Source organism: Zootoca vivipara, chromosome 17 (assembly GCF_963506605.1).
Source record: "Zootoca vivipara chromosome 17, rZooViv1.1, whole genome shotgun sequence".
Lineage (NCBI taxonomy): Eukaryota > Metazoa > Chordata > Lepidosauria > Squamata > Lacertidae > Zootoca > Zootoca vivipara.
In genome coordinates, this window is record NC_083292.1 from 14,140,225 (window position 1) to 14,151,797 (window position 11,573).

Sequence of the window (11,573 nt, forward strand, 5' to 3'; positions counted from 1 at the left end):
GCGCCTCTCAGCTGTTCAGTTGAGGCAGACCTAGGCTGCCGCTCCCTGCACGAAGCTACGGAGGCACGCAGGGATCGCTGGGAGCGCGAGCCTGGGGGCGGGGCTGCGTCCTCCCGCCCTTCTGCCGCTGCCACTTCTCTGCCGCTCCCCGAGCACCTCCGGAACTTCTTGCCGGGAGCGCGAGCCTGGGGCCGCCTCACCCGCCTTTCAGCTGTTCAGAGGAGGCGGCCCCAGGCCCATGCTCCCCGCACGCCTCCAGATAGCGGCCTGAGGCAGCACCGGCGGGCGGCCTGGTCAGCACCCCCTCCATTTTGGTGCCCTAGGCCGTGGCCTAGTTCGCCTTAATGAAAGCACCGGGGCTGGCTACATCGGTCTTGGTGCAGATGACACTGAGTCCAATGGACCAATGATCTTGCCTGATATAAGGCAGTTCCCTACGTTCCTAGCCCCATATTCCACTGAACCCACGGCTACTTCCTTTTGAGTAAACGTATGGCCCTCACTCCTGCTTCCTTTTGAGCAAATGTGTGCCAGATTGCACCGGAGGTCAATTAACTGGCGAATCCTAGACACATCTGCTCAGAAGGAAGTCCCATTGAGTTCCTTAACTCCTGTGTTAAGCGCATATAGCAGAGTTTTCCTGTCATGGAATTCTACTCAATACTGATCCAGAGTAGATTCCAATGTAAAGTTAGCAGAGCAACAACTTAAACACGTTGCAGGATTCCCCAAACAATAGACCAGAGGCAATCATATTTCATCCAGTAGAGCTTTACTGCTACCGAAGGCAAATGAGCATAATGGTCACAAATCCAACACATTCAGGATTGGCCCTGTCCATAAGAAATCCAGTTGCAGCAGACTTAACTTAAGCTTACGATAACTTAAAATAAGTCTAAACCTCAACACTAAGCATACAATGTACCAGAAGGAAAAAGAGATGGAAAAGCATGAAACCCAAGCTCCTTTTGGCCTTACTTTTATAGCCAGCATGACCTTGACAGAAGAGATAACAGGACCAGTTTAAGCCAGCTGTACTCAGCTTCTCTGAAGGAATAACCCAAACATCACAAACCTTCTGCTTGTTTCTTTCACACAGGGGAGCTTCCAGAACCCTCTTGAATTAACTAGAATAGGAAAGATCTCTACTCATCAGATCAATACTTTCTGCACTGAGAAAGGCAAACTTGGTTCTCCAGCTGTTGTCGGACTACAACTCCCATCATCCCTGACTAGCAGGACCAGCTGTCAGGGATGATGGGATTTGTAGTCCAACAACAGCGAGAGAAACCCTGGGGTTGGGAAACCCTGACATACAGGACGACAGCTTAAAGCGCTGGAGAGAAGCCCTTTTCCTCACCTTCACCGTGATGTAACGCCACTCCTCATTCCCGGCTACCTGGTCCTGCATGATCACATCAAACGTGGCAGCGATGCATCTCAGGAGTGTCTCCAGGTTGTTTTTCCAGTAGCATCGTCCCGACACACTCCCCTCGACAAACATGCACACTGCGGAGTAAGGAACCATTGCTATCGCTTGGTTGGATTTAAAATGTGCGCCCCTGAAATAAAGCAATTTCATACCTGCCCAAGATACGCCGGGATGAAAGAGTTTGGGTTTGGCAGATCTTGGGCTTTCTCAGCTGAGCTGGGGCTCAGCTGGGGATACACGTAGGCAAGTCCCTCGCCCCAGTTCAGGCGGGGCTCAACCAGCAGAAGTTAATGGGGTGGAAATTAAACCCGGCGAAATTAATCCAGAGCAAGTCTACAAAAAGGAGTGCGCTGGGGGTATAGACTTAACAACTGCCTAAGAAATATTGGCCTAAATTATGCCGCTTCCTGTGGTTACGATTGCTCTAGGAGTCTCCAGGTACAGTGGTTCTTTGGTTCTCAAACTTAATCCGTTCCGGAAGTCCGTTCCAAAAGCAAAGCGTTCCAAAATCAAGGTGTGCTTTCCCATAGAAAGTAATGCAAAACGGATTGTTCCCTTCCAGACTTTTAAGAACAACCCCTAAAACAGCAATTTAACATGACTTGATGAGACCATTGATCCATAAAACGGAAGAAATAAACAATGTACTGCAGTCAATCAATCAGTAGCTGAACTGGGTTCCACACAGTCACAAAAGCAAATTAACCGAGAAAGCCTCAAAAGCAGAAACGCAAAATAAAAAGCAAAAACAAAAGCTCCAAACTTAATCCGTTCCGGAAGTCTGTTTGACTTCCAAAATGTTTGAAAACCAAGGCGCAGCTTCTGATTGGTGCAGGTGCCCCAGAAACAATAGCCGACAGCCGCGTTGGACATTCGGCTTTCGAAAAACGTTCGAAAACTGGAACACTTACTTCCGGGTTTTTGGTGTTTGAGAACTAAGGTACTGCTGTGAGCACAGGGTGGGTGGAGTTTGGAAACTAACCTGTCTGAAGCGATCTAGGAGGCATTGCCTGAAAGAAAGAAACAAGCATGTTACACAAAAACACAGGAAGCTGCCTTACACCAAGTCAGAACACTGGTCCACCTAGCTTTATATTGTCTAAAAAAATTTACACATCACTTGGGAAGACAGGCAAACTAATGCCAACATACTTGGAAGAAGCAAAGATCACCAGTGTCGAAGCAACGATTCTTCAACATCAGCTTCGTTGGACTGGTCATGTCGTGTGGATGCCTGATGATCGTCTTCCAAAGCAGCTACTCTATTCCAAACTTAACAATGGAAAGCGTAATTCTGGAGGTCAACAAAAGAGGCTTAAAGACTCTCTAAGGCAAATCTAAAAAATATGTAGTATAAACACCGATAACTGGGAAACACTGGCCTGCGAGCGCTTTAGTTGGAGAACAGCCTTTACCAAAGGAGTCATGGGCTTTGGGGACACTCAAACTCAGGATGCAAGGGAGAAACGTGCTAAGAGGAAGGCACGCTTGGCAAACCCTCACCATGATCAACTCCTGCCCGGAAACCAATGTCCTCACTGTAGAAGGACGTGTGGATCCAGAATTGGCCTCCACAGTCACTTACGGACTCACTGTTAAGACTGTGTTCATGGAAGACAATCTTACTTGGCTATGAGTGATAGAAGAAAAAGAAGAAATTGTCTATGCTGTTGGGAAGCAGCTCTCCGGGATTCTAACCCAGCCTTTACCTGGAGATGCCAGGGATCAAAACTTGGACCAACTGCATGCAAAGCAGACATCCTGCTTGGGAAAAATGGCCCTGCCCAAACAACCAATGGGAGAACATCATCCTGGACCACTGGTCATGCTAGCTGGGCCTGATGGATGCTGCAGTCTTGCAACATCTTGAGGGCACCAGGCTGGGGAAGCCTGTAGTTGGAGACAGGCTGATCTTCCCTTGTTGGTATTCTTTCTTGAATGGCATGTGGTGGCTCAAGTCCCTTTGGCTGACCAGAGCAACCAGAGAGTCACATACCTGCTTTTTCTCCATGTGACCTTAATTGAGTGAAGTATGTGCATGCTCTGGTTATCTCCCGCTTGGACCACGGCAATGCACTCTACGTAGGGCTACCTTTGAAGGTGACCCGGAAACTACAACTAGTCCGGAATGTGGCAGCTAGACTGGTGACTGGGAGCGGCTGCCGAGACGATATAGCACCGGTCCTGAGAGACCTGCATTGGCTCCCAGTACATTTCCGAGCACAATTCTGGTGCTGACCTTTAAAGCCCTAAATCAGGCACCCCCAAACTTCAGCCCTCCAGATGTTTTGGACTACAATTCCCATCTTCCCCGACCACTGGTCCTGTTAGTTAGAGATCATGGGAGTTGTAGGCCAAAACATCTGGAGGGCCGCAGTTTGGGGGTGCCTGCCCTAAATGGCCTCGGTCCAGTATACCTGAAGTAGCGTCTCCAACCCCATCGTTCAGTCCGGACACTGAGGTTCAGCACCAAGGGCCTTCTGGCGGTTCCCTCTCTGCGAGAAGTGAGACTACAGGGAACCAGGCAGAGGGCCTTCTTGGTAGTGGCACCCGCCCTGTGGAACGCACCCCATCAGTTGTCAAGGAAATAAAAAACGATCTGACTTTTAGAAGACATCTGAAGGCAGCCCTGTTTAGGGAAGTTTTTAATGTTTCATGTTTTATTGTGTTTTTAATTTCCTGTTGGAAGCTGCCCAGAGTGGCTGGGGAAACCCAGCCAGATGGGCGGGGTATAAATAATAAATGATGATGATGATGATGAAGTAAACAATGCCTGAAGAAGGCGATATTTTCAAGAGGGTGAAACCAATTTTTCTCTCACCTCCTCGTCTTCAGCCAGGCTGGCCATGCACCTATTCAGCTGCTCCGTGACCAAGGATCCGTTGTTCCCTTCCGACAGTTTTGCAACAATCTAAGGCAGAAGAGGGAATCAGTCCTGGGCAAACTATGGCCACATTCACACCCACTACAATACCACTTTAAACAGCCATGAGAAGAATTAGGGGAGCTGTAGTTTGTTCTGAGTGCACGGAGTTGTTCTGAGTGCACGGAGTTCCCTTCACAGAACTACAATTCCCAGAGTTCCCTGGGAAGAGGAATTGTAGCTCTGGGAAGAGAATGTCTTGGACTTTTTTGCTTCTTTGAAGTCAAGGGTCGTTATCTCTTCCTCTCTCCCCCTCCATCAACTAGGGTTGCCAGGTTCCTAGACGCTTCACTGGCCATTTTAAGAGAACAGGGCAAGAGGCACAGCTGGGTCCGCTGCCCAAGGCTGGTTGAAAGCAAGAAAGGGACCTAGATATTTGATGATAACCGCCTAAGAGCACAAGAGTACCGATAGATCAAATCAAAAGCCTATCTCAAGGGTAGTCAATGCAAGAGACTACAACACCCAACATCCTTGATGGCGCTGGCTGAGGCTGATGGGAGCCCAACATCTGGCAAGCTCCCTACTGGCTACCCTTGGTCGATCTATTCCAGGATCCCATTTCCCAAAGTGGCCAAACCGGTGCCTATGGGAAGCCCAGAAGTGGAACATCAATACCACAGGGATCTCCTACTATTGAACATCAATATCTGGTACCCAGAGGCTTATTGCCAATATTCCTGGAGCATACAGCATATATAGCCACTGCGACTACCGGGGTATTAGCCCTTCTCGGCCATTTCCTCCATGGTTCCCCCACCACAATTCCTTTTCATTAAGTGGGCTTTTCAGTTTTGGGGGAACTTTTCAGTTTCGAGAAAACGCAAGTAAGAGGTGACATGATAGAACTTTATAAAAATTATGCCCGGCATGGAGAAAGCGTACAGAAGAAAAGTATTTCTCCTTCTTTCAAGACATCCAATGCACCTGAATGCTGGAAGTTTCAGGACAGATAAAATAAATGATTTTTTCATGCAGCGTATAGTTAAACTGTGGAACTCCCTCCCACTGGAAGTAGCGACAGACACCAACAAGGATGGCTTTAAAAAGGACTGGGCAAATTCCTGGAGGAGAGGACTATCAGTGGCTACTAGGCTCTGGGCAAGATAAAGAGACTAAAATAATCATAATCCCAGTTGCTGGAAACCACGGGACGGAAGAGGGCTCTTGTGCTCAGGTCCTGCTTGCATGTTTCCACAGGCATCTGCTTGGCTACTGTTGAGAACAGGATGCTGGACTAGATAGGCCATTGGCCTGATCCAGCCGGCTCTTCTCGTGTTCGTTTTAAAGCTGTTCAACGTGGAGTCCATCGCAACTTCTCACGGCAGGGAGTCCCGCAATTCATCCACGCGTTGTGCTGCCAATGAATTCAATCTGCACATGAGCACACCTTCTCAAGTCGATGGAAAGTGCTGGAGCCCGCCGTCTCCATTTGACAAGCGAGGACGCAGCGGAGCAGAGGCAGAAAATCCTCACAGCTCAGTTCCCACACTCCTTTGCTCGCTAGCACCAACTGCTGAAAAGCCTCCTCCAGGTTTTTTTCTCTACATCTCTTCACAGAACCTCTGAAAAATATCAAAGACCAGCACGATTAGCAGCTGTGTGTGTGTGTGTCTGTGTCTGCAAGCTTTATAAATGTCATCCATTTTACACAAGTGCGTTTTGTGTGATGTGTTCTTATGATGACACATTTTATACCTGTGTAAAAAGGTAAAGGGACCCCTGACCATTAGGTCCAGTCGTGACCGACTCTGGGGTTGCGCGCTCATCTCGCATTATTGGCCGAGGGAGCCGGCATATAGCTTCCAGGTCATGTGGCCAGCATGACAAAACCACTTCTGGCGAACCAGAGCAGCACACGGAAATGCCGTTTACCTTCCCGCCAGAGCGGTACCTATTTATCTACTTGCACTTTGACGTGCTTTCAAACTGCTAGGTTGGCAGGAGCTGGGACCGAGCAACGGGAGCTCACCCCGTCACAGGGATTCAAACCGCCGACTTTCTGATTGGCAAGTCCAAGAGGCTCAGACCACCGCGCCACCCGCGTCCCAGAATTCATGTATACAATCCCAGCCAGGCAAAACTTCTGATCGGCAAGCCCTAGGCTCTGTGGTTTAACCCACAGTGCCACCCGCGTCCCATTCTACCTGTGTACAGTATATGCTTTCAAATATGTTGCAAGTCAGTTGGGGACCTTTTCATTTAACAAGCAACTAAAAAGTTCAAATCAATAATAATATAATCATTATTACTGGTCATTCTCCGATTTGGCGAAAGCTCATTGAGCAGCCACAAGCTGAACTTCCAGTGTTGTCAACCCAGTCTTGTGGAACTCCCTGCCAATTGATTCAGCAAGCACCTTCTGCTCTCAGATGCCTGCTGAAAACTGCAGGCAACTAAAGAATGCATCTTTCCATAGCACTTAACCAATTTCCGATTTAAATTTCCTTTAAAGTTCCTTTAGAAACTTGCCATAAACCTACACTTTTGCTGTACGTAGGTTTTATTTTATTTGTTTTTTATCTTAAATTTTGGAAATATACACCCAGGTGTTTTTTTAGGGTTGCCAGACTCAATAGAGGGCAGGACTTCTGTGCCTTTAATTGCCCTGCTCTTTTTTTGAGTCTGGAAACCTTAAAGAGAAACCAGCAGACCCTTTGTTTAATTTCCAAGCAAAGGGTCTGCTGGTTTCTCTTTAAGGTTTCCAGACTCAAAAGAGAGCAGGGCAATTAAAGGCACAGACGTCCTGTCCTCTATTGAGTCTGGCAACCCTAGTTTTTTTTTTCCTTTACATTTTTTGGGGTGCCCAAAGAGAGTGGGGCCCTAAGCTATAGCTTGTTTAGCTTATACGTAAAGCTTATACGTTGCACACACACTGCACACACACAAATACTCTGCAAAAAGCCACGTGGATCCTCAACCAACCAAGCCTTACTTACCCTGCAAACTGCTTGAGTTTCTCCAGGACCAAGAGCAAAACCTGGCAGGTGCTCCCGGCGCCTTCCTCCTGCCCCAGAGCCTTATAATGTCTCATGCAGCTCTCCAGCTCCTGCTCTGCGCTCATGGTCCTCGCAGGACCGGGAAAAGCCAAGGCTGATCCCGGGAATCCTCAGGCACGTCCGCAAAAACTCCAGCATGGAGCAAGGAGGAAGAGGCTTCTGCCATAGAGCGCGCAGCACGGAGCGGAGCCACTTCGGGGGCACTCCAGCGCCATCTAGCGCTCGCACGGCTGCTCTGCTCCTGGCCGCTCTTCCTACCGTAGGAGGATGCCTTGCCGTCAGACGAATGGTCCGCCTAGCTCAGTGTTGCCTGCACTGGTTGGCAGCAGCAGTAGCAGCAGCTCCCCCAGGGTTTCAGGCGGAGAATAATATATTGGGGAGGCCAGGCCCGGACCTGGGATCCTTCTGCATGCAAAGCAGAATTTACACCCTTCTCAATTTTCAAATTAAGCCTTTCCTTTATTACTGATGGAGTGGCACTGTGGGCAGGGAAGCTCAGGCCTGAGGGCCACATTTGGCCCTCCAAGTATTTATATCTGGCCCTTGGAACTTTCCCCAGACACATCTGCCCTCCGCAGGCCACATCTCCCTCCAGCGCTGCTTTCCACCTTACTTCAGAGTTTTGCCTGGCTGGGATTGTATACATGAATTCTGGGACGCGGGTGGCGCTGTGGTCTGAGCCTCTTGGGCTTGCCAATCAGAAAGTTGGCAGTTTGAATCCCCACGACGGGGTGAGCTCCCGTTGCTCTGTCCCAATTCCTGCCAACCTAGCAGTTCAAAAGCACGCCACTGCAAGTAGATAAATAGGTACTGCTGCGGTGGGAAGGTAAATGGTGTTTCTGTACGCTCTGGTTTCCATCACAGTGTTCTGTTGTGCCAGAAGCAGTTTAGTCGCGCTGGCCACAGGTGGACAAACGCCAGCTCCCTCGGCCTGAAAGCAAGATGAGCGCCGCACCCCATAGACGCCTGTGATTAGACTTAACCGTCCAGGGGTCCTTTTTACCTTTCCATTATTATTGTCGTTTGTTTATAAGTGCTGTCATTTCTTCTGAGCGTACATACAAAGCCCAAAGCATGTTGCATGTTGCCCAAAGCATGTTGCATGAAAATATTATATTTGGCTAAATTAGTCAAGTCTTATTATTTTATTTGTTATGCTTTCTCCAAGGAGATTGAGGTAGCGCACCATGGTTCTCCCTCTCCTCGTTTAATCCTCACAACAACCCTGTGAGGTAGATTAGTCTGAGAGGCAGTGACTTGCCTAAGGCCAGTCAGTGAGCTTCATGGCCAAGTGGGGATTTGAACCCTGGTTTCCCAGGTCCTTGTCTGACAGTGCAATCACTGCACCTCACAAGCTTTCTTATTAATAGGAGTTATCCTATAATATCCTGCCACAGAAGTCCATGGATAGATGGAAGATCATGCTCCTTCTGTGCAACATAAATGATAAAACTGAATCATGCTGTCAGGGAACAGCCTTTTAGTTGTTGTTTCCCTTCTTTCATTTGCAGAGATAATTTTTCTGTTAAAGTAATGGACCATATTTGCTGATACTATTCATTCATTAGATTGTCCTCTTAAGTTTTCCCCATCATTTGGTTATTGTTGTTCCGGGTCATGTGGCCAGCATAACTAAGCCGCTTCTGGTGAATCACAGCAGCGCACGTAAACACCGTTTACCTTCCCGCCGGACTGGTACCTATTTATCTACTTGCACTTTGATGTGCTTTCGAACTGCTAGGTGGGCAGGAGCAGGGACCGAGCAACAGGAGCTTACCCTGTCGTGGGGATTCGAACTGCCGACCTTCTGATCGGCAAGCCCTAGGCTCCTGTTGCTCGGTCCCTGCTCCTGCGCACCTAGCAGTTCGAAAGCACATCAAAGTGCAAGTAGATAAATAGGTACCACTCCGGCGGGAAGGTAAACGGTGTTTACGTGCGCTGCTGTGATTCACCAGAAGCGGCTTAGTTATGCTGGCCACATGACCCGGAAGCTGTACACCGGCTCCCTCGGCCAGTAAAGCGAGATGAGCGCCACAACCCCAGAGTCGTTTGCGACTGGACCTAACGGTCAGGGCTCCCTTTACCTTTTTACCACTTTAAACAGCCATGACTTCCCCCAAAGAATACTGGGGACCGTAGTTTCTTCACGTTACTGAGAGTTGTTAAGAGGCCCCTCTTCCTCTCACAGAGCTACAATTCCCAGAGTTCCCTGGGAAAAGGGGGTTGATGGTTACATCGCTCTGAAGTCATGACCATTTTTTAAAGCAGGTGCTGGAAAAGAGTTATGGCAAAGGTGCCTGCCCAACGCCAAATGCTGAAATATTTCTTTCTTTCAAGCGTGGGGTGAGGATCATGTAGCACCTGCAATAGTGCCAGTTCAGCAGATCGAAGCAGGCAAGTGAACATTTAAGGTGAACATGTAAGGGCTTTATACACGAACAGGAACGCCTTTTGCCTGGCCCAGTAGTCATACTTCTGCAAAGAGGAGAATAATAATGCTTTATTATTTATACCCCGCCCATCTGGCTGGGTTTCCCCAGCCATTCTGGGTGGCTCCCAACAGAATATTAAAAACATGATAAAGCATCAAACATTAAAAACTTCCTTAAACAGGGTTGCCTTCAGGTGTCTTCTAAAGGTCAGGATTCCTTCATGAAACTCTCCTGTGCATGGATGCCGTACCCTCCAACATTTCTCTGAGGGAAATAGGGACATTGTCACAGTGGCCGGAGTGGACTACTTCAGAGTAACGACGCTACGCAGCTCTGCATTTTATTCTTTTATTGGTGCTGCGTATTTACAGTGCTCAAGTCATTGCTATTTACACGGAGCGATGTTGTCAGTCGGTTTCAGAACCTCCTAATGGCTTTTGGCGCGTCTTTCTCCAACACAAAAGCTTTGGCAGACCCATCCTCTTGCCCCTCCTCTTCCTGCGTAATTCTGGAGTTGGAGGGATGGGTCTTCCCCCCTTGCTTGCCCCTTCCTGTCCCACCTGGGACCCTGGCTCCTCTACCTTGCCTGAGCCTCGGACACGACTTCCTGCTTCCCCACTGGAATCGGAACTCTCCCTGCTTTCCCCTTTGCTCGGGGACGGGCTTGAACTCAGGAGGGGAGGGACTTCGCGATATCCCCTGTCCCTCACATCCACCCCCCTCCCAAGCTCTCCTTCACCCCTCCCCAGGCCCCCCCCATGTGTCGGTGACGACTGGAAGCCTAAGAACTCAGTGCTCTCCGAGCCCGTTGGTGTGAATACCTCCCCCCAGTCCTGCGAGCCCCCCCCTTCCGCCTGGGCTGACGGGAATCCCAAAAAGTCCGTGGCGTCAGAGCTGGTGGGGGTAAAAACGTTCTGCCAATCTGCTCCTTCCTCTGACTGGGTGGATCTCGGTGACACCCATACCTCATCCTCTGGTTCCTCAAACTCCGCTTCCCAGCGCCATGGTGAGCTGCTCTCCCGTGCCTCCTCCTCCTCCCCCTCCCTTTCCATGTGCCAGGGCTTGGGTCTGTGGGGAAAGAGGGCGTGAAATTCTTCCACCAAGAATTCCTCCTGTATCTGAGTGGCTGGGACCCATTCATTCTGGGACGGTGGAGCATCCTCCCATGCCATGAGGTACTCCAGTCCCCCCACCCCCCACCTTGAATCCAGGATGGCCGTGGCCTCATTGAGTTGCTCCCTGCCTTCCCTCTCCCCCCCTCCCTCGGGGGTTTGTTCGCTGTCTCGGAGCCTGCTGCTTTCCCTGTACGGCGACAGCAGCGATCTATGAAACACTGGATGCACCCTCATGTCCTCTGGCAGTGCCAGCCTGTATGCCACCGGGTTTACCTGTTGCGTGACCGTGAAGGGGCCCAGCCTTTTGGGTGCCAGCTTTTTGCACCTCCCTCTGGTGGGAAGGCCCTCCGAGGACAACCACACCTTGTCCCCCACCCTGATGACCTCCCCTTGTCGCCTGTGGCGATCTGCCCCCTTTTTGTACGCTTCCTTGGCCCTCTCCAAGTGTTCTCTGAGCTGCTGGTGCACCGTCTCCAGTTCCTCTGCCCAATCCTCAGCCTGTGGGCCCTCCTCCTCCTCCTCCTCCCTCTCCCTCTCTGGGAAAGATCTGAGGTCGCGCCCGTAATTGGCCTTAAAGGGCGACACCCCTGTGGAGACGTGCACTGCATTGTTGTAGGCAAATTCTGCTAGTGGCAAGCGATCCACCCAGTCCGTTTGCCGCTGGCTGACGTA

General features: G+C 49.9%; 1 protein-coding gene across 5 annotated transcripts in view; it reads right to left on the reverse strand.

Moving 5' to 3' along the window:
* LOC118075975 (tRNA (32-2'-O)-methyltransferase regulator THADA-like) overlaps positions 1–7,506 on the reverse strand; it is a 64,039-nt gene extending 56,533 nt beyond the window's left edge. For 3 of the 5 annotated variants that reach the window (XM_060269407.1, XM_060269406.1, XM_060269412.1), the window contains exons 1-5: positions 7,295–7,506; positions 5,746–5,920; positions 4,254–4,343; positions 2,415–2,442; positions 1,361–1,509 (exon numbers count right to left, since the gene is read on the reverse strand). In XM_060269407.1, coding sequence (XP_060125390.1) covers positions 1,361–1,509; positions 2,415–2,442; positions 4,254–4,343; positions 5,746–5,920; positions 7,295–7,419 — 567 coding nt within the window. In that variant the 5' untranslated portion in view covers positions 7,420–7,506. The other 2 variants (XM_060269409.1, XM_060269408.1) reach the window with 2 other exon arrangements.
* Positions 7,507–11,573: the final 4,067 nt, after the last annotated feature.